The following is a 26,844-nucleotide window of genomic DNA, read 5'->3' on the forward strand; positions in this document are numbered from 1 at the left end:
CTACAGCTCACTTCATCGGATGCTGAAGTGAGCTGTAGCTCACGAAAGCTTATGCTCAAATAAATTTGTTAGTCTCTAAGGTGCCACAAGTCCTCCTTTTCTTTTTGCGAATACAGACTAACATGGCTGCTACTCTGAAACCTGTCTATTTATTAGGGGGCACTGGCTCTCTGGGGCGTAGGACATCTGGTATCAACTTGTGGGGGCTAGTAGCCAGCCCTCTGCAGCTGGCAGGCATGGAGTTGCCTGTTGTGATCATCCTAAATACCAGCTAGGGAGAATACACACACACTCTACACATATGAGGTGGGGAAGAGATCCCTCCCGCACCTAGGGATTAGTGCCAGTGGGGTCCTGGCTTTCCAGCTGGCAGAGGCCACAGGGGTATTCCAGGCTATGGTGGTAGGGATGAAGGGGTCATGCCCTGATGATAACGGACAGGTACTCCAGTAACAGCTGGGGAGGACGCAGCCCACCTGTGGGGCAGGAGAGGGGCCCCTCTAGCTCCACCCTCTATGGCACACCCTGCCTGTTGGATGATGGCTTCAGCAAGATCACATGAGAGTGGGTGTACCCAGGGTGGGGTGATTTGCATAGCTCATGAATATGCAACCGAGGGCGGAGCCGCCCTGCCCTTGTTTTGCTTCTCATGAATATGCCGCAGAGGGGTCGGGGCGGCGCTGACTCCGAGCGCGGCGCGGAGGCCGGTGAGGAGCGGCCGGGACCCGGGTAGGTAGGGGACCCAGGTGGAGGGAGGAGTGTGTGGTGTGACTCGGGGTCCCCAGGGTGGGGTGGAGGGTGAGAACAGGAGTGGGGTGTGTATGGGTGATTGGGGTCGCAGGTTGAGGGGTGGTGGGGCGGGGGCCTGGGGTTTTGAGGCTTTGGGAGGGACACGGCATGGGGCGGGGGGAGCAGGAAAGTCACAAACTTTCCCGAGTATAACAACTCGGGCGGTGGGGGGCATGGCAGCAGGGACGCGGTGATGGAGGGGAGGGGCAGGCTATGGATGCCATGGTGGCCGGACACAGTGTGTCATTCAGCCCCATGTGTCACTGGGGGTCTCGGTACAGTGTCCCAGGGTGCCCCTCGCTAGCATCACTGGTCCCCAGCCAGGACCGGCTCTAGGATTTTTGCTGCCCCAAGCAAAAAAAAAAAATTTTTGGCCGCCCCTGCTTTTTTTTTTTTTAAATGCTCCGCCCCTTCCCAACCCTTTCCCCAAATCCCCGGCCCCGCCTCCCCCCCAGCGTGCTGCATTCCCCCCCCCCCCATTGCCTCCTGCAGCTCTCCCCCGCCCTAGCTCACCTCCGCTCCGCCTGCCTGCTCCTCTGAACGCTCCGCCGCCCTCAGGCTCGGGCGAGGCAGCGCGTTCAGGGGAGCAGGCGGAGTAGAGGTGAGCGAGGGTGGGGGGGGGGGCGCAGGAAGTAACGGGGGGGGGTAGAGGAACCGCTCTCCGCCCCAGCTCCCTGCCCCACCCCAGCACGCCGCCCCTCGGCTTCTCCTCCCTCTCTCCCAGGCTTGCTGCGCCAAACAGCTGTTTCACGTGTGGCAAGCCTGGGAGGGACGCGGAGAAGCGCAGCGGCGGCTGCGCGCTCAGGGGAGCAGCCGGAGGCGAGCTGGGGCGGCGGGGGCACATTCCTAGGGGCGGCATAGCCAGCACCAGAATGGCACCCCTGGAAATGTGCCACCCCAAGCACCTGCTTGTTTTGCTGGTGCCTAGAGCCGGCCCTAGCTTCAGCCACGCCCTGGGGCTGTTCCAAGCTCCCCCCTGTCTCTGAACTCTGGCCTCCGCTTGCCCTGGAGGATTCAACCTGTATCTCCTCCACAGCTCCTCCCATCGGTTGGCCATGCCCTCTGGGCCCTTGCCAGAGCCAGGCCCTGGACCAGCTCATAAAGTTGCCTGTAAAGGGTTGTGCCTGTCTGTGTCTCTGGGAGGACCCGGTCTGGTCAGACAGGGCTCACAGTGCCACCCTCAGCCACTTGGCCCCACGTTTCTGTCCATGGTGCACCCGCCCCCCACCCTTCCACTTTAAGCCCAACTGTGCCCTCATCAGCAACGCACTCTTTCCTGGCCATCCCTCCCTGCATCCACCTCCTGCCTGCCTACAGCTGGACACGCTCTGCTGCCTCCACCCCTGCCTCACCGTGTTTGTCCAGCATCTTGATCCCAGCCTCCCCACCCCAGCTGCTGAACACCTTCTCCTCACCAGCGCTCTCCATCTGCACGGCTCCCTGCCACCCTTCCCCTCTCTCCTGCAGCAGCCTGGGCTGGTTTCCCTCTGGCTACAATGGCTCACAGCCACTCTCTGCAAAGTAGCTAATAAGCTTCTCCTTCCTGGTGCAGGGGGAAGGTGAAGGCTCAGCTTTGCCTTTCACCCTCCTGGATCCGAGTGCCTGATCAGCTGGGCTGGCCCCTAGCTCTGCAGGTGCCAGAGTCCCTGCGAGCAAGGGCTTGGTCCTGTCCATTGCACTGTGCTGATCCCTGCAGCCAGGCAGGGCTTGGCCCTCTTGCTCTTTTCACTTTGCCTCCCCAGGCGTGGGCCTGGTCTGCACCACGGTTAAGTCAACCTAACTCTGTCAGTGTCTACACTACAATGGGGCTCCTGCTGATGTAAGTTCCCTACTACACTGACTTAATAACTCCACCTGCGGTGGAGGAGGAGTGCTTAGGGTGATGCAGTGTCTGTATAGATGCTGCCTTACTTAGGTTGCCTGTTGGCTGTCAGCCCCAGATGTCAGCTGAAGTCTCCCTCCCCCCTCTTCCCAGTGCTGACAGCCTGAGCTGTCAGTGGGGCATAGAGCACACAGCTGGAACTGCTCCCTGCCCTGGGGCCCAGGTCTGAGCCAGGGGGCTCAATTTCACAGCAGGGAGCCAACCAGCAGTGAAACCGACATTCTTGTCAGTTTCACACCTGCTATTATTTCACATTTTGTGAGCCCTGTGTGGCTGTCAGTGCCCCAGAATGACCCACTTCAGTTGGTGCAAGTGCTCCTGGTGAGAATGTGCACCACTGGCAGAAGGAGAGCAGTGTGGACACCAACAGCTGATTTATTTGCTGTGGTGGCTGTAGGTCAACCTAACTGAAGTTGACCTAATTTTGTAGTGCAGACAAACCCTTGGTCTCCTGTGCACCACTGTTAGCAGTGACCACGACTAGCTGCATGTAGCTTTGGACTCCTTCCGGCTCACTCCCTCTGCCTGTCCTAAGGTAGTTCCTGGCTTGGTTTGAACGTTTCCAATATGAACACGGAGGTGTCCCATGGGAAGACCCATGTCAGAAGCCTGGCACCTTTGGGTATTCCCTCCACTGCTTCAGCTTACCCTCTGCCAGTAACCTTGGCCTCCTTCTGCCTGAACTATCCTCTGTCCCAAGGCCTGGTCTCCACTTAAAATCTATACTAAAAGCTTGCATCAGCACCGCTGTAGTGCTTGCAGTGAAGATGCTCTAAGCTGACGGGAGAGAGGTCGGTAGCTACGTTGGCAAGAGAAGCTTTCCCGCCAACACAGCGCTTCCTAAAATGGGGGTTAGATTTTCCACACCCCTGCGTGACGTAGTTACACCGAAGTAAGTGTGTAGTGTATGTAGACCTAGCCTTAGGCTGACCCATTTTCTGCACTCCAAGGTGTGAATAATCCATGTATAATTGTGGCTAGGTGGATGGACGAATGCTTCTATCAGCCTAGCTACTGTCGCTCAGGGAGGTGGTGTTGATACAATGATGGAAAACCTCCGTCCACCGCTGTAGCGTGTGTCTACGCTACAGCATTACAGCAGCACCGCTACAGCACCTTAGCTGGGCCACTGTAATACCCATAGTGTAGACATGGCTGAAGTCTCCTTTGCTTGCTACTCTGCCCATGGACTCTATCTTTATTGAGGCTCCTCCCCCAGGATCTCCTCTCACCTTGATGATTTGTTTCCCTTCTCGGTGTCCCAGTGTGGCCAGAAGCTGCCATCCACCTTCTTGCATCTAGGCAGAACCCAAACCACGACTCCCGTGTCCTTGGACGTCTTCTTTGGGTCCATGATTGGCTGTAGACACGGTCTACGTGGTTGGTCCTGTTCTCAACCCCTCTGTGGAGCAACCTGGTCTTTTAGTAAGTATTTGATGACTGGCTCTTCAGTCTAGCAGACAAAGGTCTAATGAGCCAAAGCTGAAGCTAGACAAATTCAGACTGGAAATAAGGTGGATATTTTTAACAGTAAGGGGAATTGACCATTGGACCAACTTACCAAGCCTTGTGATGGATTCTCCAGTACTGGCAAGTTTTCAAACAAGAGGGGATGTTTTCCTAAAAGCTCTGCTCTAGTTGGTCAGGGAAGTCCTATGGCCTGTGTTACATACAGATGATCACTGTAGACCCTTCTAAGTTCTGAGACTCTATCCCATGAACCCTGTAGCTGGCTCTTGTATCCCTACTTGACCTCCTCCATGAGCCTTCTCCTGTGGTGGCCCCTGAGACTCGCCTTCCTCCCAGGACTCATCTGTAAGCAGCTTAATTCTCCCTGGAGCCTGAACCACTCTTAAATCCTCTTCCACTTGATTCCTCACCTGGGGACCACCCGTGCTGTAATTGAATCACTTTGTAAATGGTTCAGTTATCTCTGCAGAGCCTCCGGGGGCCTGGCCTGAGCTGTGTGGTTGTCTGCAATGGTGTTGGGGGTATGTCACTTTTGGAGGGCAGGAGGATTCCCCAGGAGTGGGGGAGGCAGGTTGGGAGTGTAGATCACCAGGGGAGTATCCCTCCATGACCACCCTTCCTCCCCCAGCACCTATCCACTGAACCACTCGCCCCGCAGCAGGCAGGAGAGCCAGAGATATTCAGATCCTGCCTCTGTGCAGTCTGGCTTGCCCAGGGATTGGCACAAGATGGGATCTGTTACCCACTGAAGGAAGGGCACTGTGCAGGGTCTCAGAGCAGAGCTCGGGAGGTAAGGGAAGGGCACTGTCTGCTGGCCAATGGTAATAGTGCTAGGAATCCTCACTCAGCTGGAAGGTCTGGTGATGCCAGGGCTTGGTGTGGGAGGAAGGCAAGGGGCATGGCCAGGAGGCTGCAGCAGTGTTGGGAAGAAGCAGGAGAGCGTCAATGGGCACAAGAGGAGTGGGCATGAGGAAGAGGGAGGAGTGGGAAGGGGGTATTGACATGGGGGGAGGCAGGGTGTGGCGAAGGGGGCTATGTGTGGATGGGACACACTATGTGTGGATGTGGGGTATTGGCATGGGGAGGCAGAATGTGGGGGAGGCGGTGGGGAAATGTGTGTGGGGGGGTACTGGCACAGTGGAGGGAAGGCAGGGTGTGGGGAGGGGGTGTGGTGTGGATGGGCTATAAGGGGTATTGGCCTAGGGGGAGGTAGGATGTGGGGAGTATTGACATAGGGAGGAGGCAGAGGGTGGATGCTATGTGGAGGGGCTTGGCACAGGAGGAAAAGGCAGGGTTTCGGGAGGGGGCAGGGTGTGATGGGGGGTATTGGCAGGGGGAAAGCAACTTCCGCCTGCCTATTCTTCCCTGCTGCTTGTTCTGCCCCGCAGCCCCCGCCAACTCCCTCCTGCCCCGCCCTCCCAGCACCCCCCGAGTCGTGCGCCGCCCTGTCCCTTAGAAGCCCGTGTGGGGCTGGCACGGGACCGCCCCCCCCTTCCCCTGCCCGGGCCGGCTCTGGCTCGCTGCGCAGATTCAGGTAGGAGCCGGCGCCGCCTCGGATCCCAGCGCCGCGCCAGGAGGCTGGGAAATTGGGTGGGGAGAGAAAGCCGATGGCTTCCAGATGTGCCCGCCCCGCCCCGCTTGGCTGGGGCAGCCGTGACGCCAGCTCCCCTGGGAGGGGCGGAGATCGGTTCCCACTGCGCCGGGCCGGGGGCGGGTTAGGAGACGGAAGGGGGGTAGGGCTGGAGAAAAGGGGGGGATAAGGCGGCAGGAGCGATGGAAGGGAGGCAGAAGAGAAGGGGAGTGGAGCGGGAGTGGGCGGGGTAAGGGAGGCGGGGCGGGGCGGGGCGGGGGGGAGGGGGAGGGGTTAGGGGGCTGGGGAAGAGAAGAGGGGGAGTGAGGCGAGAGGAGCGGTGAAGGGGAGGGTCCGGGGGGAGAGGAGATGCGGAATGAGTCAGGAGGAGCGGGGAAGGGGCGGGGCCGGGGGAGTGGGGTGGGGGAAGGGAGGCGGGGCTGGGGGAGGGGGGAGGAGAGGGGCAGTGGGGGGCGGGAGGAGGGGCTGGGGGAGTGGGGCGGGGCTGGGGAGGGGGAGGAGGGGTGAAGGGGGAGGGGCTGGGGGAGGGGGAGGAGAGGGGCAGTGGGGCAGGAGGAGGGGCTGGGGGAGTGGGGCGGGGCTGGGGAGGGGGAGGAGGGGTGAGGAGAGGGGCAGTGGGGCAGGAGGAGGGGCTGGGGGAGGGGAGGAGTGGGGCTGGGGGAAGGGCTGGGGCTCGGACTGCAAGGGGCGGGCTCGGAGTCAGGCCCTTGGAGCGAGCTGGTTTTTCTCGTCCCTGCAGCCTGAGTCATGGGAGCTTGTGCACCCCAGCCCGGCCTACGATGAGGCAGCTGCTGGGAAGGTGAGCCAGGCTCCCAGCGGCCGGCCCGGGGGAGTCCAGCTGGTGCTGAACCACGCTTGACCCAGAGGGGTGTGGGCACCGTGCGTGCTGGGGCGGGCAGAGACTTGGGGGCCAGGTTGGCACCGGGAGTTGGCACTGTGTGGGTGGGGTCAGCGCTGTGAATGGGACAGGGTTTGGGGCGTTTGTGGGGGGGTGAGGGGTTGGCACTGTGTGCAGAGGGCTGGGTGGGGGTAGGGGGACTGGCACTATATACAGGGGCTTGGCATGTGTGGGGAGGGCTGGGGGTGTGGGCCGGGGGACTGGCACTGTGGAGGGTGTTGGCTCCATGTGTGGTGGTAGGGGTGGGGAGTTGGTGCTGTGTATAAAGAAAAGGAGTACTGGTGCTGTGTATGGGGGTGCTGAGGGGAGGCAGGAGTGTGGCACTGTAGGGACATGTGGTTGGCACTGTGGGGGGGGTAGGGGTGGGAAGATGGTGATGTGCATAGGGGGCTGAGGGGAGGCAGGACTCTTTCACTGTGTGTGGGGCTTGGCACTGAGTAAGGCAGGGTAGGTGTTTGGCACCATGTGTGGGGGTGGGGTGGGGAGTTGATACTGTGCATGGGGGCGCTGAGGGGAGGCAAGGGTCTGGCACTGTGGGGGGAGTGCAGGGGTCGGCACTGTGTGTGTGTGTGGGGCAGGGTGGAAGTTGGGGTAGGGGACTTTGTTTGCCAGCTGTACGTGGGGTGCAGAGCGGTGGAGGTCGAGGTGCGGCTGGGGCTGTGCAGTGAGATGTGGGGCCTGTGGTGGAGGGGTGGTACAGTGCCCTGCGCGGCTAAGGGGCATCCTCATGAGGTGACAGCATGATGTGACCAGAGGGAGGCGGGAGCTGATGGGGGCCATGTGGGGCTTTCACAGGAGCAGCAAGGAGGGGGCTGCAGCTGGAGCTGAGGGGCATGCTGGAAAATCAGGCCCAATCAAGCTGGGCTCTGGGGTGGGGGTGGGGACGACCAAATCTGACTGCTTCTTTCCCAGACAGCCCTGATCTACCATCTGTCGCCTAGGGGCTGACGTGTGAACCGAGTTCATCGAGCCTCAGCCCAGGTGCCACTATGGCCTCCCAGACACGCCCCCTGTGCCCCCCACCTCCCTGCCCTACCTCCAATGGCAGCATGGGGGCCAGAGGTGGGCAGCCGTCGGGCAGCCCCGAGACAGGTACGTGCTGGTGGGTAAGGGAAGAGTAGAGGGGGGCTGGGATGGAGAATAACAGAGCTGGGGAACAGCTCACTTGAGAGATGGGTACAGGGGAACAAGGAGTATCACTGAGTTCAGAAAATGCCTGGGAGTGTGGAATGGGACATGGAACCTTTCCCATCTAGGGGACATCAGCGCCGATCCTGCCCCAGGCTGACTCTGGGGGTGGGAGATGGGACACAAGGCCATGCTTTTCAGGGGTCCATCTGTGAGACAAATTTGAGTTCTCAAACTGGTGCAACCATCATAACCCCCCAGCACTGAGCATCTGTCAGCGCAGACCCTGGAGAGCCATGTCCAGCCCGGAATGGCTAGCCTGCGGGGGCGGGGTTGCTTGGGCTGTCCGGGTTATCCCTGCTGTGGGGCTGGCCAGGGCAGTGACTGCTCTGTGGTTGGGCTCTGAGAAAAGCTCTTTCTCTCCCCCTGCCCCAGGTGACACTCGCCTGAAGCCGCCAATTGGGCCCAAACCCCGTATGCTGCCCAAACCGGCTGTAACTGCCAAGCCCTGCACCCCGCCACCATCCCCTGGGTCGCGGCCTCCCCGCCTCGAGTTCCCCTCTGTCGAGAAGATCAACCTGCTGGCGGGTCCCAAGCCATACGGTGGCAGCAGCACTGCCCTTAAACGCCTGTCCTTCGGCCTCAAGAGCCTCCCAGGGGAGACTTCCAATGGGAAGGGGGCGCTGCCACCTGCAGCGAGAGCCTTGCCCTGTACCACGGAAGAGAGATCACTTGCTCCTGTGACGCTCCCTGATGGGGGGCCCCTAGGAGTCCTCAAGAGCGCTGCCCCATTCAAAGTGAAGCCGGTGCCAGTGGCGGCCAAGCGGGAGCGCTTCCCCGGCACCACAGTGGAAGAGATCTTGGCCAAGATGGAGCGCCCCCGCAAAGAGGGGTCGGGCAGTCCTGACCCGGCCTGGGGCCCATGCTCAACCTTCAGCCCTGATGGCAGCTCTCGCTTCGGGCCCAAAGGCTATGCCGCCTTTCGGAGACAGCCTAGCGCTGAGGGAGGGGAAGGTGACACCATCGCCCCCCGCTTTGAGGCCTCCTGGGAATCTGGGCCCCCCGAAGCACAGAAGAGCAGAGCGTCCTGTGGGGACAAGCCAGTTGCTGGCAGGATGAAGAGGGAAGGAAGCCCGAGTCCCATTAGAGAACGCCCACCAGAGCCCCCAGACGGAGAAGCAGAGAGACACCCTGGCCCAGCCTCCAGGGAAAGGTGAGGGGCTGATGTGCAGAGGTGGGGCATGCAGGACATTGTGGGTAAAGGTCTTGTCTGTTCCATGCTGGGAGGGGGGGTATGTGGAGGAGGAGTGGGCAAGGTGTGCTGCACTACATTGTGGGTAAGAATCTGACAAAGACACTAGGATCTGGTGCCAGATCTTCCCCCCCAAGGAAGCAGAGAGGAAGCTAGAAAGGGGATTGTTACATGGTGCTTCCTGGATGTAGAGGAGAATCCTAGAGGCATCCAAACAGCTCTTTGACACCTGTATAAAATCAACCCTGTAGTTAGATTAGTGCAGCTCTGCATATGGACAAGACCTTAACACTAATAGAGAGTTAACCTGTGGAACTCCTTGCCACAAGATGTGGCTGAGGTCACAAACTTGGCACGATTCCCAAAGGGAGTGGATATTAGATAATTGTAACATGTCCACAAGGCCTTGGTTTATTTTGAGTTGGTTAGGAATGCGGTTAAGCTAAACCGAAATAAGCCACTCAGTAAGGGTCCACATGTCAGGACTGTGTGCTTGGTTTAATTAAACCAAGGTGAGTTGACAGTAGATGAGGCCTGGGAGATGTTCCCATTCCCTGAGAGCTGGCAGTCTGAGACACCCAGCATGGAGGTACGTGGCGAGAGTGCCGAGTAGGAAGGAACCCCGGAGAAATGTTTGAAAGAGGAGAGTAGACCTGGAGCATGATCCCGGTGCAGGGGACACCAGGTGGCTGGTGTGGGAGAGGGTGGGAGAAGATCAGCTGTGGGAAGGTGATGAGGTTCTGACTGGCCTTGGATGTGAGGGTGAGGGGTTCTTAGTAGAGAGGAGAAGGGGCCATCGATGGAGGTGGGAGTTGAACGGGATGCAGCTGTGGAGTTAGAGAGGACAGGGTGGATCCTAGTGAAGATAATAGTATCGAGCTCTTCTGGAGAGCTTTAAATCCATAGATCTCAAAGCACTTTCCCAAGGAGGTAGGTATCTTTTATCCTCGTTTTACACATGGAAAAACTGAGGCACAGGGAAAGGATATCCAAGGCACTCAGCAGCAGAGCTGGAAATAGACTTCCGGAGTCCAGTGCCCTACCCGCTAAGCCATGCTGCATCCATCCTGCCGACTAAAATATTCCTTGTTCTGGAGACTAACCCCCCATTTCTCCATATTTTCTCTCTCTCAGTGGCTCCTCCGCGGCCAGTGCCAGCTGCGACGGGGACCAGTCCGGACGCAGGAAGCCGCCGTCCCCCCCTGGTGTGAGTTCTCGGCTCGCCCCCTCCAGCGTGGCGGCTGCTCTGCTCAGTGCTCTCCTTCCGGGCTCTCCTGTCTCCTCCTGGGCTCCCTCTCTCTGGGGTGCGTGTCTCCTCTCCCTTCTCTGCCAGCCCTAGGGCACCAGCTCCTGCAGCTCTCCCGGGAGGTGAGGCCATAGGAACTCAAGTGTCCTGCATGGCACCATGGGTCCCTCACTTGTTGAGTCCTTGGCACATTGAACCTCCCCCATGCATGGGAAGGGAGTGATCAAGAACCCAGGTGTCCTGCATGGCACCATGGGTCCTCCACCCATAGGCTCCTAGGCCAATGCTGTTTTATCTCGCCCAGCCCTGGGGAGTGGGGTGGACACACGAGACCAGGCCAGCCAATATAATCAGGATCTCCTGACGGGGGTGCTTCCCCCCCTTCCCCCCCGCGCGGCAGCAGCCCTGGCTCGTCGGCCTGGGGGACTGGGAACCCAGCGCTCACTCTCAGCCCGGATGCCGGCGCTCAGGAGGGAGCAGCCCTGACTCACCGTGTTGGGCTCGCTGACCTGGCAGGTATGCGGCAGGTGGGCGGTTCCCAGCCCCACTGGGCCCTTGGCCAAACTCCTAGGCAGGGAGGGTGGAGAGGGCCTGCCTGCCCCCCAAGCCACTCTTCTCAGGATTCCTGGGAGATAGCCAGGAAGAGGTTAACCATTAAATCCCTTTTCCTGGTGGGGGTGGATTGGGGAACTGACACCGGGGCCCCCTTCCCTTCTCCCTGGCGGGGGATGGGGCATCTGACCCTCCTGCCCTGGGGCTGGGGGTCTCCAAAGCCCTGAATGCCACTCTGCAGCCGTATGGCTTGATTCCTCCTGCTTCCTTCTTCCTCCTCCTCCTCCTCTCTGCCTTCATCTCCCTGCCATGGGGCTCACCGCAGTGGGGAAGGGGAGGGCACCCTAGACCATGGGAAGCTGCAGCTGAGGCTAAGCTAGGGAGCTGGGCATGGGGCAGGAGCCAGGCTGGAGGGGTTGCCTGAGCCCAAAGGGTGGGACAGGGCCAGGCAACAGCACCCCCAAAGGAGATTGGGATCAAGCTGGGTTGAGTCACGTGGGGAGCATCCTTAATGCCTCCAGTGAGATGCTCCCCATGGGGGAAGGGACACTCTGGTGGGGACCCGGGCAGTGGAAGTCAGGGGGCATCCAAGGGTCAAGGGTGATTCCTGGGTGGCGGAGGTCAGGGGCTGTCTGAGGGATGGGAGGAAGCCTCAGGCAGTGTGGGTTAGGGGGAAAAGCAATGAGTGTTTGTGTGGGGGGGTAATCCTGGGGGTTGGGGGGCCATCCATCAGGGGGAGGAAGTGTGGGAGCCAGGGGGGAGGAAGCCCTGGGAGCTGGAGGTTGGGGGATGTCTAGGGGATGGGGGACAGCCCTGGGCACTGGTGGGGGGAAGCTCTTGGCGAGCCGTCTGGGGGGGAGCCCCATCGATCGGGGGGGGGCGGGGTGCATGGATAATGATTCTGATCTCCCATTCTTCTCGCAGTTCTCCTCAGCCCGGACCTGTCCCATCCCCGTGGCTCCTGCTGAGCTTCCGCTCAGAGCGGCCCCTGGCAACTCTGCTGACCTTGCCCTGGCCCCAGGGGCCCCCTACCTCTCTGCTGAGCATCCTACCTCAGCCCTGGGGTTCCCCACAGTGTCTGCTGAGCTCCCCGCCCTGGACTCCCCCCCTGCCCACACTGAACTCCCCACCAGGGTTGGGCCCGGCTTCCCAGGCACCCCTGAGTCTCTGGCTAAGTTCCCCATAGGCCTAGTTCCGGCCCCTGATGCTCCAGCTGAGCCCTGCCACAGAATCTCCTGCTCCCTGGGGTCTCTGGAGGCTCCTGGTGAGGGGTCCCAACCCCCTTCTGGCCTCCCTGCAGGCTTGGCATCAGGCACTCCGGATGCCCCCGCAGAGCTCCCTTGTAACTCCCCTGCAGGGCGGGCCCTGGCACCAGGCGTCCCTGAAGTCCCTGCTGAGTTGCCCCACAGAATCACTCACTCCCCTGGGGCCCCCAAAGCTCCTGTTCCATCCCCAGACACGCCCAATCTGTGTCCTAAGCTCCCCACCAGAGTCTCTTGGTCTCCGGGGTCCCCCGATGGACCCACTGAGCCCCCAGTGTCCCTATACAGCCCCCCATCTCCTGAGCGGGGCTCCCCTTCACTCCCCAGTGATGCGGAGCCATTCACAGGGCTTGCACCAGTGGACAAGGACTTCCAGTGCCCAGAGCTGGGGCTACAGCGCTCCTCAGATGGGGTGGTGCAGCTGCCAGACAAGGGGCTAGGAATGGGAGTGCTGGGGGGTTCTCTGGCTGCCCTGCCCAGGGGAGGGCCCCCCCACCCCGGGCCACCCCTGGAGGGTGAGTCCAACTGGACCCTGTCAGAGTCATTTGAGTGGGCGTTCCCATCCCGAGCTGTGGAGTGGAAGCCCCCCAGGTCCCCCATTAGAGAGGCAGATGACTGTGGCCTCTCTGAGCAGGGGGACTCGGATGGGGAGGGCCTGGCCCCCAGCCCCAAAGGGTCTGAGGAAAGCAGCAGCTCTGAGGGGCAGAGGGCAAGGCAACTCAGTGCTGCCCTGGATTGGCAGGATGCCGAGGTTGCAGGGAGTTCTGCCCGCCTGGATGGTGCCATGGGGGCCCCATGTGATCAGGGAGCGACTGAGGTGGGGGGCCTGGAGGCCACATGTCCTGAGGGCCCCATCGCGCAAACGGAGCCAGCTGTGGCTGAGCTGAAGGGCCCTGCAGTGCTGGATGAGGTGGGCACTATCTGGGAGGAGCAAGGCAGGCCACTGCTAGGTGCCCCCCTGCGGCTGACGGAGCCGGAGCCAGACCAGGAGCAAGCCGCCCCAGTCCTGTTGTCTGACGCTCCCCGGCCAGTTGGTGCTGACCGATGCCAGGAGGACGAATTGGTGCCAGTGAGAAGCTGCCAGGAGGGCCTGAGGCCGGGCAAGGCGGGTTCTGAGCCGCATCCCAATGCGCGCTGGCTGGATGAGCTGCTGGCATCGCCCCCGCCCAGTGCAGATGAGACCAAGAGAAAGGGCACACCTGAGCCCAGGGACCCTGCAGGGCCAGAGGTAAAGGAGGGGTGACTGTCTGCGGGAGGGAAGGGGGGATCTCTTGGCACCAGTGGGGGGTGGGAGGAGGACTTTGTCTCCTCAGTGTGTGTCTCTCTCCCCAGGCCCAGCTGGAGGCGCTATCCCCAGGGTGAGCGTGGGGGAGGGGTATCTCCCCAGGGTCAGTGTGGATGCGGAGGGGGTGTCTCACTGTGGGTAGAGCGCCTCCTGCTGGATCTGGGGAATGTGGGGGGGGCATCTTCCGAGAGTATGTGGGTGGGGGGGGCCATCTCCCCAGGCCCAGCAGGGGGCGCTCTCCCCAGGTAAATGTGGGGGAGGCGACCGCCCCCTTCTCGGCCCATCCCTGGCTGTGGCAGCAAATGGGGTTAACTCCCTGCTGGGGCGAGGGGTGGGGGTTCTACACTGAGCAAGCTGGGCTCAGTTCTACAGGGCTGGGCATTGGCCGCTGGTGGAGTGTGCAGAGCAGTCAGACAGGTTGGGCAGAGGCAGAGTGGAGCATGCTGGGGCGAGCTGGGACAGGGAGAGCCACTGAAGGCAGCCGGAGAGCTGGCCTCTCCTGGGCCATCCCTCTTGGGGTGCATGGGGCGGCCTGCCACAGCCATGGCCAGGGAGGCTGGCGGGATGTCTGTCCTGGAGCGACTCTTGGCTAACTTGGAGCTGCAGGACGAGGCTGGGCGTGCTCGGCACGTGAGTGAATGGAGCGCCCCCCTGTCCGGCTGTGAGTACAGATGGTGCTTCTGGCAGCATCTGGGTGGGGGGGACCCAGGAGACCTTGTTCCTGTGGCGGCTCTGCTGGGCTGGGTTGGGTGGGGAGTTCAGATTGGCTGGGGCTGCCCGGTGAGATCTTGCTCCTCCCAAGTGCTGTGGCAGAAGGGCGGTCCCTGAGAGCAAAGGGCATTGGGGCAGGATCAGAGGGGCTAGTGAACCGGAGACCTCAGGAAGGGTGAGCGAATCTCCTACCTGTCTTGCTGGGCGGAGGGGTGATGCTCAGGAGTGGAGGGTAACTCAGGACCCCAATGCTGCAGCTGTGGCGGATGTGCCCCCAAGAGACACATTCCCTGGAATCCTGCCTGCCTCGCATATAGCCTGGCCATTTTGGGAGGGAGAGGCTGATCCTCTCATATCCCCCTCCCCCCAAACTCTTTCCTCTTTTAACCCTATTCTCCTCCTTCCCCTCCCTCCCAGGATCTCCTTGGTTGGTCGCGGAAGGATCTGTGCAGCGAGTTTGGCATCAGAGGGGCCCACCGGGCCGATGAGTTTGGCTGGGCCAGCGAGACTGGCATGGGGAAGACAGACTGGCCCGGCAGTTACAGAGCTGGTGAGACAGAGCAGGATCGGGAATTTGGCACCGGCACACGGGACTGGAGTGGCGTGTACAAAGAGACAGAGCTGCTGGGTGATTCCAACATGGGACACGGAAACTGGCCTGACGCCTACGGCATCGGGGACAGCTGCCGGCAGGAAGGGGAGTTCAGCCCCGGCAAGTCAGACTGGAGCAGCCAATACAACATTGGTGGTGCAGACAGCTCGAATGGGGAGTTCAGTACCAGGAAACTGGACTGGACCAGCACCTACGGCATTGGGGACAACATCCAGCAGGACAAGAGGTTCAGTACCAGCAAGCCAGACTGGACACCTGAGTACAGTGTGGGTGATGCAGCCCGGCAGGATAGAGAGTTTGGTACCAGCAGTCCAGATTCTACCCATGAGCCTGGTGTCGGTGATATTGACCAACAGGATAGAGAGTTTGGTATTCGCAAGTCAGACTGGACCCGCCAGACCGGTGTCAGTGATACAGCCCATCAGTATAGAGAGTACGGTACCAGCAAGCCAGACTGGACCTACAATCGTGGTGGTGATACAAACCAGCCGGATAGAGAGTTTGGTACCAGCAAGCCAGACTGGATCAACATGTACGATGCGGATACTGACCAACAGGATAGAGAGTTGGGTACCAGCAAGCCAGACTGGACTCACGAGCACGATGTCGGAGATACAGACCAACAGGATAGAGAGTTGGGTACCAGCAAGCCAGACTGGACTCACGAGCATGATGTCGGAGATACAGACCAACAGGATAGAGAGTTGGGTACCAGCAAGCCAGACTGGACTCACGAGCACGATGTCAGAGATACAGACCAACAGGATAGAGAGTTGGGTACCAGCAAGCTAGACTGGACCCATGAGTACGGTCTCAGTGATATGGACCATCAGGGTAAGGAGTTTGGTGCTGAGAAGCCAGACTGGACCCATGAATGCAGTGTCAAGACCAGTGGGCAGGGTAGAGAGTGGACCTGTGAATACGATGTTGGCAATACTGCCCAGCAGGACAAGCCAGATTGGACCCGCAAGTTCGGTGATGAAGCCCAGCAGGACAGAGCGTTCAGCTCTGACAAGCCAGCATGGCTTGGTGAATATGGCATTCACCATACAGACCAGGAGAGTGCCTTTGGTTCTGGTGTTGGAGACCCCGACAGCCCAGCCCAAGAGCCTGGTGCCAGGAAGCCGGGGTGGAGCGGCACCGACTGGCAGGAAAGCAAGTTTCTCTTTGCTAGGAGGGATTGTGCCAGTGATTTCAGGATTGGAGGAGTTGAGCACGAAAGCCAGTACGGTGTCATTGGGACTGATCGGGCAGGTGGCTTTGGCTTGAGTGCTTTGGATCCATCTGGTGCCATTGGAACCCTGGGCCCAGCAGAGCTTGGAGAGAGCCGGACTGACTGGGTTGGCCATACCAGGACTGTGGTCCTGGATGAGCCCAGAGAGGCTGGCGTGGGACACTCCGACTGGGCCCAAGATCTAGGACTCCATGGCACAGGTCCTTCTATTGGCCTGGGGGCAATCAGTCCTGAGGAGCCCACCAGGGGATGGATGGACTGGACAAACGAACTGAGCGTGAGCAGCATGGATCCCTCCAGCAGTCTGGGGGTGGAGGGCTTCGATACACCCAGAGAGCCTGGCGTGGGGCAGCCAGACGGGGACAGCGACCTCGGCACGGGAGGTCCGGCCACAGCCAGTGGCTTCGAGAGCGTGGGCCCAGCAGAGGACAGTGCGAGACAGACTGACTGGAGCCATGATTTCGGCTCTGGGGACGAGGGCTCCACTGAGACCGGGGAGGCTGGAGCAGGGCAGATGGACTGGGCCAGCGAGGTCAGGATTGGACGTGGGAAACAAACCAATGCCACAGCCATGACTGGCTTGGAGCCGCATGGAGACAGGTGAGGGCTGCACTGAGTGCATGAAAGTTGGGCTGAAGTGTAGGGTGATCTCATCAGAGCAGATGGTGCCCCACCTAGGCTGGGGTCCGGTCTCAAACAGCAACTGTTTTCAGTGGGGCAGAGGGGAAGGGGGGAGATCTCATCCCAGTCCCAGTGTGGGTCTGTTTAGACAGAGTTCTCCCATTGTGGGATCAGCACTGCTGCGCTTGCCTAAGTGGCCGATGCCTGCTGCTGAGCTCATTGCTCTCAAATATTCTGCAGCAGTGTGTTCCACTGCTTAACACCTCCTCTCCTTGGGGACGCCTCCCGTGGACTGCCACCCAGCATGGTCATGCACCTCCTCGTGCTGGCTTGATCAGGGCAGCTGAGTTGCATTCCGCCCACCACCTGTGGACCTCCTCCTTCCTCTCTTGTAACCCTCCTTGCTTCGGCGCCTTGGCTTTGAGTCAAAGAGCTGCCGTGACCTTTTGAACATTCCCGTTTGCATCTTAGTCCCCTTTCTTGCTGGCTCAGCTGGCCTTGGCTTTGAGCTGCCCATGGCCCTGCCAGGAGCTCTGTTGTTCACCCACAGCCTTTTTAATTCAGGGCTGGAGGCAGCTGCCCAGGCAGGAGGCGCTAGCCCATCCTTATGTCTCAGGGCAGTTTTATTCTTCAGTGTAGGCAGGATGTCCGCCCAGAGAGACACTCCTCTGCCTGCCCTGGGCTCCAGCGCCCAGACATTTTCCTCCCATCTCTGTGTGCTGAAAGGAGGATGCCCACCTCTGTTCAGCCCCCTGAATCAAAGCCCAGCTCCCTTCCCGCTGAGCTCCCCCAGCCCGGTCTAGAAAACCCCTTTCCAGCTCGCCCCGAGAGTCGACCAGGGGTGGCCAGACGCAGGCCTCCTGGCCCAGGCGGGCAGGCTGTTCCTTACAATACACCTTAGATTGTGTCTGTTGAATTCCATCTGTCGCTGGGTTTCCTGACCTCGGTGGGTGGCCTTGGCTGTCCAGTAGCTTCGTCTCATTGGCGAATGTTGCTACCCATCTATTTTCTCCTCCCCAGTCCCTTGTCCAGCGTGTAGTCTATGGTGCATCAGGCCCACGGGACTTTCTGCCGCTAGCTTCGTTGTGCTAGGAGAACAGGCCGTCCATTCTTACAGCGCTTCCTGTTTTCGAATCCAAGATAGCGCTTCCCCTCCTGCCTCGGCTCCCATATTCATAGTAGCCTCCAGTGCAGGGTCTTTTGTCTAAGCCATTAGAGCCACTGAGCAAACTCATTAGCCCAACTGGAAGTGCCTTCAAGAGATCTTCTTCCCAGGTGCTCAGTGCTTTCTGAGAACTTGAGCCCCTTTCAGCTGTCTCGGATTGCTCCCCCCCCCCCATCATTAACCACTGTGGAAATTGGAAGCCACTGTGGTTGGGGCAGTTCTCTGGCCTGTGTCATCTTCCGGATCCTAGTCACCTGAGCCTCATCAAATGACACATTTGGATTAGGAGGGAGGGCCACACTTTGAACAGCTGCAATAGATGGCCAAGGGAGGTAGTGGACTTTTCCATCCCTTGGTGTCTTCAGATGAAGCCTGGCTGCCCTCCTGGAAGACACGTGTGAGCCAAACACAAGTTACTGAGCTCAGGACGGGGGTAACTGGCTGTGTTATGCAGAAGGTCGGGCTAGATGATCGATCGGTCTCTTCTGGCCTTAATGCCTATGGAAGGGGAAAGTTCCAGAATTGTGCGGGAGGGTCACTTGCCAAGAACCCTTCCCCCGACAGCGGTTGTGTGTACTTTGTGCTTTTCCCCACTGGGTGCTGTCTGAGGGCTGATCGCCAGCAGCCGCCTCTAGTCCCAGAGGAGAACCCCGCCAGGTAGAGGGAGGAGAGCTTAGCCAAGGCGTTGGGGCAGAGTGGGGAGCTCTCGCTGCATGGGAGCTGTGCTGCTTTGGAGACATCTCGTGGACCGTGGCGCTCCCCTTAAAGCCTCATCAGCACCCCCTCCCCTCCCGTGTAGTAGCTGTTCCCAACCGGCCTCCTTTAGTTCACTGGCTTAGTTCTTCAGATTCCTTCCCAGCTCTCAGGCAATGTGTCCCTATCATGTTCCTCCACGGGATCCGATAGCTTCGCTTGGCCCATATGGAGTATCCCGGGGTTGGGATCTACATTCCCTGTAAGCTGCACAACCGCACAGCAGCCAATTTAGTGCCACGCAGGCGCTCAGGGAACCTGCCCAGGGACCTTCTGCGGCCTGGGGGAGAGGCACCCCTCCCCTGGCCCCAACCTAGTCCGGCCCCCAACCCGACCTGGACCTGTCATGGACGGGGTGCCCCTCCCTGAACCCAACCCCGGCCCGGACCTGTGGAGGGGTGCCTATTCTGCGCCCCAGCCCTGGAGCTGCCACAGCGGGGAGAGATGCCTCTCTCCCCCAGCCCAGGTGCTGCTGCAGGGAGAGAGAGAGCTGGGGCGAGTCCTGTCTCCCTGCCATAGTCCTGGAGCACCCTCCTGCACCCCAAATCCCTCATCCCCACCTGGAGCCTCCCCCCCAGCCCAACCCCCTGCCCCAGCCCCAAGCTGGTCATTCCCGGTCCCACGTCAGAGCCCGCATCCCCAGCCAGAGTCCTCACACCCCTGTACCCCAACCCTGAGCCTCCTCCCAAAATCTGAACCCCTCAGCCCCACCCCCACCACATGAATTTTGTTATGTGCACCAATATGAAGTTGATGTGTCACACATCACTTCCATATCAGTGCACATAACAAAATACATTCCGCACATGGATGGGAAAAATTAGAGGGAACACTGGTTGGGGTTTCCAGGTGGCTATCCATGCTGGATGGAAATGTGCTGGCATCCCACAACAGCTGTGTACCCCCTTCATGGCCTGGGAGCTATGGGCTTCTGGCACATGGCTTCCCTCTCCGGAGTCCCTGGAGCAGTCCTGTTTCCCCATTAGCTTCTGATACAGGGGATGCATCCACAGAATGGGACCCTACCCCCCCCCCCGGCCCCCGAACTCACAGCAGCGCTCTGGTCTGCATGCTCTGCAGGAAGGCTCTGGCATGTAAGAACTCAGGCTGCAGTTGGTGGTGGATGATGTAATTGGTTCTGGAGTAGCTGTCCAGTTGTCGGAGATCATGGGGAAACAGTCAGCAGTCAGTTGTTGCGTGGGGCTTGGAACTCAGCGTCCTGGCTAATGGCTAAGCTGGCTTTGCACAGCTTCCAGAGTTGTAGCGGGGCGCTGCCCAGGATCCGGGCCCTGCAGAGCTAATAGCCAAGCCATGGCATCTGGGCACCGCCAAGAGCAGTGTGTTTCTGCCCCCCCACCTTTGGGGTAGCTGAGGCTGGAGATGCACCACATGTGTCCTTTACCCTGTCTCTGTGCATCCGTCACTCTGCCAGCTCTCCTCTCAGGCTGCCCATCAGTGTGCTGTCCAAGCGCCCTACTAACATGCTCCATTTGTCCTCCTTGGAACAGGGAGAGGACCTGGAGGAAGATCTTCCAAACCACAAAGTGAGCCACTGCCCTCAAAGCCCCAGTTGAGCTCCCTAGCATTTGGGGCCAGCTGCTGGGAGTATCCAGTGTTTAAAAACTGCCTCTGCCCAACCTCTGGAGTGGGCTGATTGGCCCCAGACTCTGCATCCGCTGATAGCCTGTCAGGTTCCCATTCTCTTCTGCCCAAGCCCCAGACCCTGCTGAGTGAGAGTGGCAGCACTGGGCTCCTCCTCTCTGGCTGGCATGTTCCTTCCCTGATGCCAGGGATCTGCCAGGTGCTTGGCCTGGGTCTGTTGTCCCACCTGTTGCTCTGGGCTGTGCACCCCTCCTGTGGCTCTCTGAAGGCCTCTGCCAGCTGCTCCCAGGCAGGACACCTTCCCGCCCTACCCAGTGAATTAGGTTAAAGGAATCGGAATGTGTCTGGGTTCTATCCCCAGCTCTGCCACTGAACCCCTGGGCAAGTCGCCTCCCTGTCCCTTGCCTCAGTTTCCTCATGGGGATAATGATTTTGATTTACTTGGAGGGAGTGTTTGGGCCCTAGAGTTAGTGCTACATTGGGGTGAGCTGTGCTCATTTCCTGGGCTAGCTCCTGGGGAGGTGCCCAGGCCAAACTGCGAGGAGCCCCATCTGTTGTATGCCCCGTAAGGCCAGGTGAGGGGACTGTAGACGTGGGCTTTGCACACAGCGAGGGGGCATCAGAGGAAGCTGGGAGGGGAGTAAGGGGGTATGGGGGAAGGGAAGCAGAGGAGGCTGGGAGGGGAGTGGTGGAGGGGTCTGGAAGTAGAGGACTGGGGCATGGGGGACTCCATGGAGAGCAGGGTCTCACTGTTCTCTTCCCCAGCAGTGGCACCGGCAGCCCCCGGCTCTCCGGCTCGAGCCCCCTTCTGGAACAGATGTTGGCCAAAGCAGCCGCCCAGCGCAAGAGCCCCGGAGAGGAGAGGGGGCTGCCTCCTGGCCCTGATGCCCACCCCCCTCCCTTGCCACAGGAGGAGGATGGTGGGTCCTGGCCCGAAGGGGATGGCGCACCCAGCCTGCCGGACGCCACAGACGGGGGCGGGCTGCCGATAGATGCGAGGAGGCTGAGCCAGCCAGGGCGCTGTGGGAGCCAGCCCTCCCCGCCAGGCGAGGACTTCGCCTTCCTGGAGGTGACCCTGGGGGATTTCCCAGCAGCCTCTGCTCCCTTCTGGGCCTGGTGCTGGTTGTGGTTGGGTACATGGTCCTCCCTCCCCCACCACTCATGTCCACATTGGGAGCCGGGGCTGTAGGGGGGGTGGTGACCTCAAGCCCCCACTTTTCCCTGCCCGATGGGGAAACCAGGTGGTGACTGGCATGGGTGCAGGGTGGGCTGCCTTCAGAAGAGAACTCTCTCCATGCCCTCCCTGGTGACCCTCCAGCTGGGGACCCCATGTCTGGGTTGAGACTCTCCCACGGCCATGCTGCGGGGCATCCTGACTGGAAATGCCCAGGGCTGGATGACTAACCCTTTGTTGGTTTTAGTGAGTCGCATAGGCTCTTGACCATGTACCAGGGCCCCTGAGGGAGCACACCCATCCATACCCACTTCCCTGTGGGTTTCCTCTGGAATTGGGTCCCTCTGAGGGGTTGACCCTGCTGGAGCCCCAAGGCAGATGGGGCAGCCTGGCAAGCCCGTGGGCTTTCCCCTTATGGCTTGGCATGGGTCCGCGGCTCTCCTGGATCGGTAGCCATAGCAGCTGCAGGGTGGGTGGGCAGCATGGTGCTCCCGTGGGCTCTCCCCTCGCATCTGGGCACTGATCAGTATCTCCCCCCCCCGGGGCATGTATGGGACATGTACAGGACATGGAAGTTCTTGACAGCACCATCTACCGGAGCAGAGCCAACCTGGGCCGCAAGCGAGGTCATCGAGCACCGGCCACGCGCCCTGCAGGCACCCTGGCACCGTCTGAGGTGGAGGTGGCCGACTGGATGTTCCAGGACTCCACAGGTGGGACCTGGGGTGGGGCATGCTGTGGCTCGCTGGCCAGCCTGGCATTGATCTGGCTTTCTGTTCAGTGCTGTGCCGTGATATTGGCGTGGTGGTTGTCTTGCATGTTCTTGGCGTGCCGTTAGCCTGTTCCTGTGTCGGAGGGGTATCGGCACGGCCATGGTGGATGGCTGCGTGTGTTTCTGGGTGACGCATTGTGGGCGGGGGGTGTTATGGGGCATGGTGTTGGGGCTCCACTCCCGGGTGGGGCCTGTGTGTTGGCGTGTGAGCCCACGTGGCACTGGCACCAATGCACGTGTGCTGCTGTGGTGGTGATGGCGTTGGTGTGTGCCCCCATGCGGTGGTGGTGCTGAGGTGTGGCCCAGAGACGCCGGACACTGACCCCCTGTCTCCCCTCAGAGCCCAGAGCGGTGTGCTGGGTGTCCTCAGATGAGGAGGCGGCGGAAGAACCCCGGAGCCGGCGGGCACGGCCCTCGCTGGTGGCCAAGGGGTTGAAGGTGCCACTCTTCCCGGGCCTGAACCCCTCAGCTCTAAAGGTGGTGCCTGCCAGGGCCCCCGGGCTGGAGGAGGGGTGGGAATGACCCGGGGTGCCCCCCAGGGATGCAGCCAGTGCCCATGGGATGTTGGGAGGGCTGAGTAGGAGAGGAAGGGGGTGTTGGAAACGGTCACGGGGGAGGAGGAGGGGTCTTGAGAGGAGAAGTGGGGCTGGGGGGTGAGGTGGGTGCTGTAGGAGGTCTTGGGTGATGAGGTGCAGGATGGGACGTGTGGGGGAAATAGGTTGGGCCAGCCTGTCCCCTCGGCTCCTGGGGAGGCGGCAGGGGACTCCGTGCACTGCCCCCCCCCCCAAGCGCCTACTCCACAATTCCAATTGGCCAGAAACTGCGGCCAATGGGAGCTGCGCGGGCAGCCCCTGCAGGTAGGGGCGGTGCACGGAGACCTCTGGCCCCCCCTCCCAGGGGCTGCAGGGACGTACTGGCCACTTCTAGGAGTGGCGCGGGGGCAGGGAGCCAGCCTTAGCCCTGCTGCTCTGCTTACCAGGAGCCGCCCCAGGTAAGTACAATCTGGCTGGAGCTGCACCTCTCACCGCCTCCCGCACCCCAATTCCCTGCCCCAGCCCTGAGCCCCCTCCAGCACCCAAACTCCCTCCCAGAGCTTGCAGCCCGTCCCCCCTCCTGCACCCTCACCCCCTGCCCCAGGCTCAGATTGGAGCCTGAAAGTGAGGGAGTGTGGGGGAGAGCGAGCAATGGAGGGAAGGGGGATGGAGTGAGCGGGGCGGGGGCCTCGGAGAAGGGGCAGGGCAGAGGATAGGGCAAGAGTGTTTGGGTTTGTGTAATTAGACAGTTGGCAACCCTATTGGGGACGGTCAGGGAGCCATGGTGTTTGCGGGGCGTGGGGGGGTGATATATAGACAGAGCCAGGGCATCCGTGTGTCTGTCTGAGACACCTCCTCCCCCCACAGGCCAAGCTGCGGGGCCGGAACCGCTCTGCAGAAGAGGGGGCCCAGCTGGGGGAGGCCAAGCCAACCCTTCCCAAGGAGCCCCACGTCCAGCGCTCCAAGTCCTGCAAGATTCCCGGCTTGGGGGGGAAATCCCTGGTGCTGCCCCCCAAGCCAGAGAAATCCTCAGGGTGAGTGTGTGTGGGGGTGTCTCCGGTGGGAGGTTGGGTTTGTGGGTTTCAGCAAGTGTCTATACACCTAGGGGTGTTAATGGAAGTCTGCAGGTATTGGGGGGTGCATAGACCCTGGGGGAGTGGGGCTGTGTAGATGATAGTGTCGGGGGGCATAGACCCTGGTGCGTGAGGAAGTTCTATCCTGTCAGCTTTGCCATGGCCGCTGCCTCTTCGCCCCCCAGGTCAGATGCCACCTCGCCCCACTGGCTGCAAGTGCTGAAGCTGAAAAAGAAGAAATCCTGACTGCCCCATTGAGGTGAGGGCCCCGTGTGCCTGCACCAGAAGCTGCGTCGCACTTCCACTGTGGCAGTTTGCACACGACGTGCTGCACACCCAGCAGAGCTCTGTGCAAAGTCGCGTCCGGCTGGTGCGATGCACGATCCCTCTTGCAAACGGGTGTGATGCCGCCAAGGGACACCTGGCCCAACCCAGGGGTGTAACGCGTGTACAAGTGGGCTGTCAGCCAGTGAAAACCAGGCAGCCGAGCCCAACCTGGGATCTGGTACCTCAGATCTCAGACACATGGGTGCAGGATACGGTTTTGGGGGAGGGTCTTGGCCCCTGGCCCCCTGGGTTCTCCTACTGGAGATTTCCCCTTCCTCTCCCTGGGCAGAGCAGGTGGGGGCTGTGCTGACTCCAGGGAGGTCAGGCTGGTGGTATCCTTCACCCCTTGCTTCCTGAATTCCAGCCATGAGCCATGTGCGACTCAGGCCGGAGCGCAGCAAAATGGTGTGGCCAGCGGCTCTTAGGGTTCCTTGCACCACCTGGTGGACAGTGTGGTGCTTGGCACCTAGTTTTTCCTCCAGGGTGTGGCTCTGAGCCTGGCTGGGGAGGGCAGGAACCAAGCTGGTTGAAAGGGGAAATTCACACTGAACGGCAGGGGAACACTTCCTGACGGGGCAGATCCAGCTGGGAATTGTCCCCCCTGCCAGAAGGGCCGGGAGTCCCATCACTCCCCGACAGGGGGATGGATCTGGCCAGGGAATTCCTCCCCCTCCCCAAGTAGCCACAAATGGGTCTACCCAGGAAAACGTCGTCCTGGTGAAAAAGGGCTGGGAGCCCTGTTTGGCGCTACATAGTTGCCTTTATGCCACTCAAGCTTAGATCCTGCTGCAGAAACAGGCGTGGTCTGCTTGGGCTAGGGAGAATCTCCCTTGACAGTGTGGAGCACATGACACAAGCTGCGGCCAGCCAGGCTCCCTCGAGAGGGGCAGTGACGCTGCAGGGAGCCAGTCTCTCCTCTCTCTTCCAGGCCTTTCTCTCCTGCTGCTGGGGCTGGGACAGCTGACTCTCCAAAGAGGCTCGTCGGGGTGGAAGAGGGGACGACGCAGTGATTGGAGACTCCCCCCGCCCACCCACCGTGCACAGCTGGGACCTCCGGCAGGGCAGTTGGAGGGTGGAAGTGGGGGCAGAGAAGGCACATCTATGCACTTTGTATCACACGCGCTCTCTCCCCAAGCCGTCAGGTCCCTCTGTCCCCGTCCCTGCAAGCTGGCTGCTTCCTCCGCTCTGCCCTTTATACCCCGTACCTGGTCTAAAGCCTCTTATTATTTTGTAATCGGTGACAGGGCCCAGCCCTGGCTCTTCCCCCTTCCCTGCTAAGTCAGGGGCAGGGTGAGTCCTGGGGTCAGGCAGTTCGCTCACTCTTTGCTGCTATCCTACACTTTGCCGGCCAAGAGCAACAGATTATTTTTTCTATGCCACTTGCCGAAACAATAAACGATTTTGGGTAACTGTGGGGGCAGCTGCGGTCTTGGGCGCGTCCCTGTTACGGCGTATTCCTTTGACCTCTGGGACCTTGCTCACTAGGCCATGCTTGGCCAGAAAGGGGCAGAGGATAGCACCCTGCAGAGTGCCTTCAGGACTGGCACGGGGGGAACCCAGCCCTGACACCCTGAGGTCCTTGGATTGCTTGTGCCCTGAAGTCTCACAGAATTAATCTCTGCTGGGCTGCTGGGGGCTGTTGGGTGCAGGCCATTCTCATGGGCTCTGGCTCTGGGCCAAGCTGCTGGTGGAGTCCAGCCCTGGATGGGGAGCTGGGCTGCAGAATCTGAGCCCTGTTGGGTGGCTGCTGAGCTTGGGGGCTCTGGCTCTGTAATGCTGTGTGGCTGAGGCAGTCTGGCAGTGACCCCTTGCCTGCCCCAGGTCCTGTCCCCTGCCTCCGGGCCCAGAACTTTTCCTCTCCTCTTCTGCCTTCTCCCCCCAGTCCCCACTCCCCTTCTTCCTGGGGAAAAGGTCTGAATCCATCACAAGCTAGAGACTCAGCTGCAGTAAATCAGCTTCATTGACCGCCCCCCCTGAAGCCATGGCCTATTGACCCCAGCTGGGACCTGGCCCTGGAAATACAATTTCTCTCTAACACTAGGTGAGCTGATTGTGGTCAGGAATATCCACCCTGTTGTTGCTCTGCACTCAGGGACCGGTGTGGCCTATGCTAAGGAAAACTCGGCCATGTAATTCACCCCCAGAGCAGCTTTTGGGTAGGTTGTGAGTTGAAGCCTTAGTGCAGGTGTGGCTCAGGTGCTCTTACTGGCATGTCTGTAACACCTCTCCATTGAGCATTGCCCTAGGCATGACAGCTACCGTGGGTTCACAGTCCACACCCATGGACCTTCCCTGGTACATGTTGGGTGATGTGGGTCAATTCACAGAGCCAGATGGAACCTCTAATAACTTCTTAAATGTAGTTGTCTCACCTAGGACTGGCACCAGGCGCTAGCACAAGTCAAGTCCCAGCGGGTGCACTCGGTTTGGTGCAGATCAGTACTGTCATTTGAGGAACAGGTGCTTTCCTACTCTGGTTTTTATGGGCATAGCCTAGTGATAGGCCCTTATCTCCAGCAGCCCTGGCCAAATGATGAGTGGGATGGTCTGTTCTCTCCTTAAACTGATCTCACCAGCTGTGGAGAATGATGGTCCTGCATTTTGCCCATGGAGATAAAGCCATGCATGGAACAAGGGGAGGCCTTATGGCAAAGACATTGGACTGAGACTCAGCAGCTCTGGCTTCAGTTGTGCCACACCCTTTCTCTCCCCAAATTATTTAGGCCCAGATCCCTAAGAGGTACTTGGGTGCCTAAATTCCATTGATTTCAGGAATCCTCTGGGGGGCTGGGTCACCGTTCCCCATCAATGTGGAATGGAACTGGCAGCTTTTGGCCAAAAATAATTTTTAAAAAATCCTTGAAAAATTTCCCCCCTATCTCTACTTGACTCTAAACTGCTGGGGGCAGGG

At 60.2% G+C, this 26,844-nt stretch overlaps 1 protein-coding gene across 12 annotated transcripts; it reads left to right on the plus strand.

Annotated features, from left to right (window-relative positions):
• Window positions 1-574: 574 nt before the first annotated feature.
• On the plus strand, window positions 575-25,342 carry TNKS1BP1 (tankyrase 1 binding protein 1). 12 transcript variants are annotated; one of them, XM_043516501.1, is made up of 14 exons: window positions 575-729; window positions 3,937-4,096; window positions 7,572-7,722; window positions 8,194-8,971; window positions 10,145-10,217; window positions 11,733-13,298; window positions 14,484-15,485; window positions 15,555-16,513; window positions 20,820-21,123; window positions 21,794-21,941; window positions 22,341-22,477; window positions 23,401-23,567; window positions 23,759-23,865; window positions 24,862-25,342. In XM_043516501.1, exons 3-13 carry the CDS (start codon window positions 7,620-7,622, stop codon window positions 23,850-23,852), a joined length of 5,331 nt encoding a protein of 1,776 aa, XP_043372436.1. In that variant the 5' UTR covers window positions 575-729; window positions 3,937-4,096; window positions 7,572-7,619; the 3' UTR covers window positions 23,853-23,865; window positions 24,862-25,342. The 12 variants fall into 12 exon arrangements, with proteins under 12 accessions (XP_043372436.1, XP_043372440.1, XP_043372432.1 ...); XM_043516505.1 differs by having other exon boundaries at window positions 14,484-15,140; window positions 15,273-16,513; XM_043516497.1 differs by having other exon boundaries at window positions 7,543-7,722; window positions 14,484-16,513.
• The last annotated feature ends 1,502 nt before the right edge of the window (window positions 25,343-26,844 follow it).

Source organism: Dermochelys coriacea, chromosome 6, assembly GCF_009764565.3.
Source record: "Dermochelys coriacea isolate rDerCor1 chromosome 6, rDerCor1.pri.v4, whole genome shotgun sequence".
NCBI lineage: Eukaryota > Metazoa > Chordata > Testudines > Dermochelyidae > Dermochelys > Dermochelys coriacea.

Coding starts and splice junctions, on each gene's coding strand:
- TNKS1BP1 (XM_043516497.1), top strand. CDS start 7,620: ATGGCCTCCCAGACACGCCCCCTGTGCCCCCCACCTCCCTGCCCTACC. Junction 8,972..10,144: donor GGCCCAGCCTCCAGGGAAAG/GTGAGGGGCTGA, acceptor TCTCTCTCTCAG/TGGCTCCTCCGCGGCCAGTG. Junction 23,568..23,758: donor AAGCCAGAGAAATCCTCAGG/GTGAGTGTGTGT, acceptor CTATCCTGTCAG/CTTTGCCATGGCCGCTGCCT.